The 2,125-nt window shown below is 45.2% G+C and overlaps 1 protein-coding gene and 1 non-coding gene across 2 annotated transcripts; one reads left to right on the top strand and one right to left on the bottom strand.

Moving 5' to 3' along the window:
* Positions 1 to 167: 167 nt before the first annotated feature.
* Positions 168 to 274, bottom strand: LOC113767191. The gene has a single exon (XR_003467911.1). It is a non-coding gene; the product is annotated as a small nucleolar RNA R71 (small nucleolar RNA).
* Positions 275 to 884: 610 nt separating this feature from the next.
* LOC113766648 lies at positions 885 to 1,790 on the top strand. The gene is made up of 2 exons (XM_027310819.1): positions 885 to 1,476; positions 1,591 to 1,790. Exons 1-2 carry the CDS (start codon positions 885 to 887, stop codon positions 1,788 to 1,790), a joined length of 792 nt encoding a protein of 263 aa, XP_027166620.1.
* The last annotated feature ends 335 nt before the right edge of the window (positions 1,791 to 2,125 follow it).

Genomic DNA, 2,125 nt, shown 5'->3' with positions numbered 1-2,125 from the left:
AGCCCCCGGGTATCACAGAAGAGCAGATAAAAATGAGGGCATTCCCCTTCTCCTTGAAAGATTCTGCGAAGGACTGGCGGTACTACCTGTCACCAGGTAGCATCACCACGTGGGACCAATTGAAGAAAAAATTTTTGGATAAATATTTTCCTACTTCCAGGGCTGCAAGTTTGAGGAAAGAAATTTGTGGGATCAAGCAGCATCCAGGGGAGTCACTCTATGAGTATTGGGAACGGTTCAAGAACTTGTTGCACAGGTGCCCCCAACACCAAATAAGTAAGCAGTTGATCATACAGTATTTTTATGAGGGGTTCCTTTTCAGAGACAGGAGCATAATTGATGCTGCAAGTGGAGGGGCGCTGGTGAACAAAACCCCTCAGGAAGCACGGGAGCTAATAGAGGGGATTGCAGAAAATTCACAACAATTCGGTACGAGAGAGGATGTTCCAATACGCAGGGTGAATGAGGTGGAGACAACCTCCATGCAGCAGCAGCTAACTGAGTTAACCGCGTTTGTTAGGCAACTGGCTGTGAGAAATGCATCACAAGCCAGGGTATGCGGGATTTGCACTGGTATAGGTCACTCTGTAGACATGTGCCCAATGATTCAGGAAGAAACTGCAGAACAGGTGAACATGGCTGACCACGCGCCCGCGCCAAGGAAGCAGTACGACCCTTACTCAAGCACCTACAACCCAGGATGGAGAGATCATCCCAACCTCAGTTATGGAGGGAATAGGCAACCCAACTTTACACCGAACAGGCAGTCTAACTTTGTGCCAAATAAACCACCAGGGTACCAGCAGCAATACCAACCCCGACCACCTCCGCCCCCAAGCTCTGGTCCATCTTTGGAGGAGATGATGAAACAAATGATGACAACCATGGCGCAAAATCAGCAAAGGACGGAGGCAACCATTATGCAAAATCGGCAAAGAACGGACTCCGAAATGCAGGATATAAGGAATCAGATAAGTCAAATGGCCACAACAATCAACCGTTTGGATTCCCAGAACCAGGGTAAATTGCCATCTCAACCCGAATTAAATCCGAAGAACGTGAGCGCAATGACCCTAAGGAGCGGGAAAGAAATTCAGGGGCCTGAACCTGTGATCCCTAAGGATAAGGATGAGGAAAAGATCGAAAATGAGCTTGAAAGGGAGGACAGAAATGGTGCAGATCTAAAGGTACTTCCTGACCCAGTAATTACAGCTAAAACTAACCCGCCTCCTTTTCCTAGCAGGTTGGAAAAATCGAAGAAACAGGATAAGGAGAAGAAGATCTTGGAGGTTTTTCGCAAGGTTGAGATAAATATCCCCCTCTTAGACGTAATCAAACAAGTACCAAAATATGCCAAGTTTCTAAGGGACTTGTGTGTCAACCGAAGGCGGTTGAGGGGAGATGAACGGGTTATTGTTGGGGAAAATGTGTCTGCGGTCCTGCAGAGGAAGCTTCCACCCAAGTGCGGGGACCCAGGTATGTTTACTATCCCCTGTAGGATAGGTAATACTGTGATTAGAAGGGCCATGTTTGATTTGGGAGCATCAATTAATGTCATGCCTAAATCTATCTATGCTTCTCTGAAATTAGGTCCATTAAAAGAAACTGTAATAATCATTCAATTAGCTGACCGAACTAATGCATATCCTGATGGGTTGGTTGAAGATGTGTTGGTGAAAGTTAATGATTTGGTGTTTCCAGCTGATTTTTATGTACTTGATATGGATGATGATCACTCCTCCGATCTCTCACCTTTGTTGTTAGGTAGACTCTTTATGAGCACAGCATAAACAAAAATTGATGTTAATAAGGGTACCTTATCCATGGAATTTGATGGGGAAACTGTGCATTTTAATATCTTTGATACTATGAAATATCCCTCAAACTCCAACTTTAGCTCAGTTTTCTCTGTGAGTGCTATTGACCCTGTAGTGCAGGAAGTGTTTGAAACTGATGGCAGGGATAAGTTGGAGGTGGCTTTAACCAAGCACCTTGAGTTGGAGACAACTCCTGAGGTGGAGTGGAGCGAGGATCTAAAATGCACAATAGGTACATTACACTCATTGCAGACCACCACGAAAAGGTATGAAGTCTTACCTATTTTTACTCCCGAACCTCACCAGAG

This window comes from Coffea eugenioides, chromosome 3 (genome assembly GCF_003713205.1).
Source record: "Coffea eugenioides isolate CCC68of chromosome 3, Ceug_1.0, whole genome shotgun sequence".
Taxonomy (NCBI): domain Eukaryota; kingdom Viridiplantae; phylum Streptophyta; class Magnoliopsida; order Gentianales; family Rubiaceae; genus Coffea; species Coffea eugenioides.
This window is presented reverse-complemented; position numbering and strand designations above follow the sequence as displayed.

Bases quoted from the DNA above. Each gene is read 5' to 3' on its own strand.
- LOC113766648 (XM_027310819.1), top strand. From the start codon at position 885: ATGGCGCAAAATCAGCAAAGGACGGAGGCAACCATTATGCAAAATCGG. The intron at 1,477-1,590 runs GTATGTTTACTA...CTCTGAAATTAG, and splicing joins ACCCAAGTGCGGGGACCCAG to GTCCATTAAAAGAAACTGTA.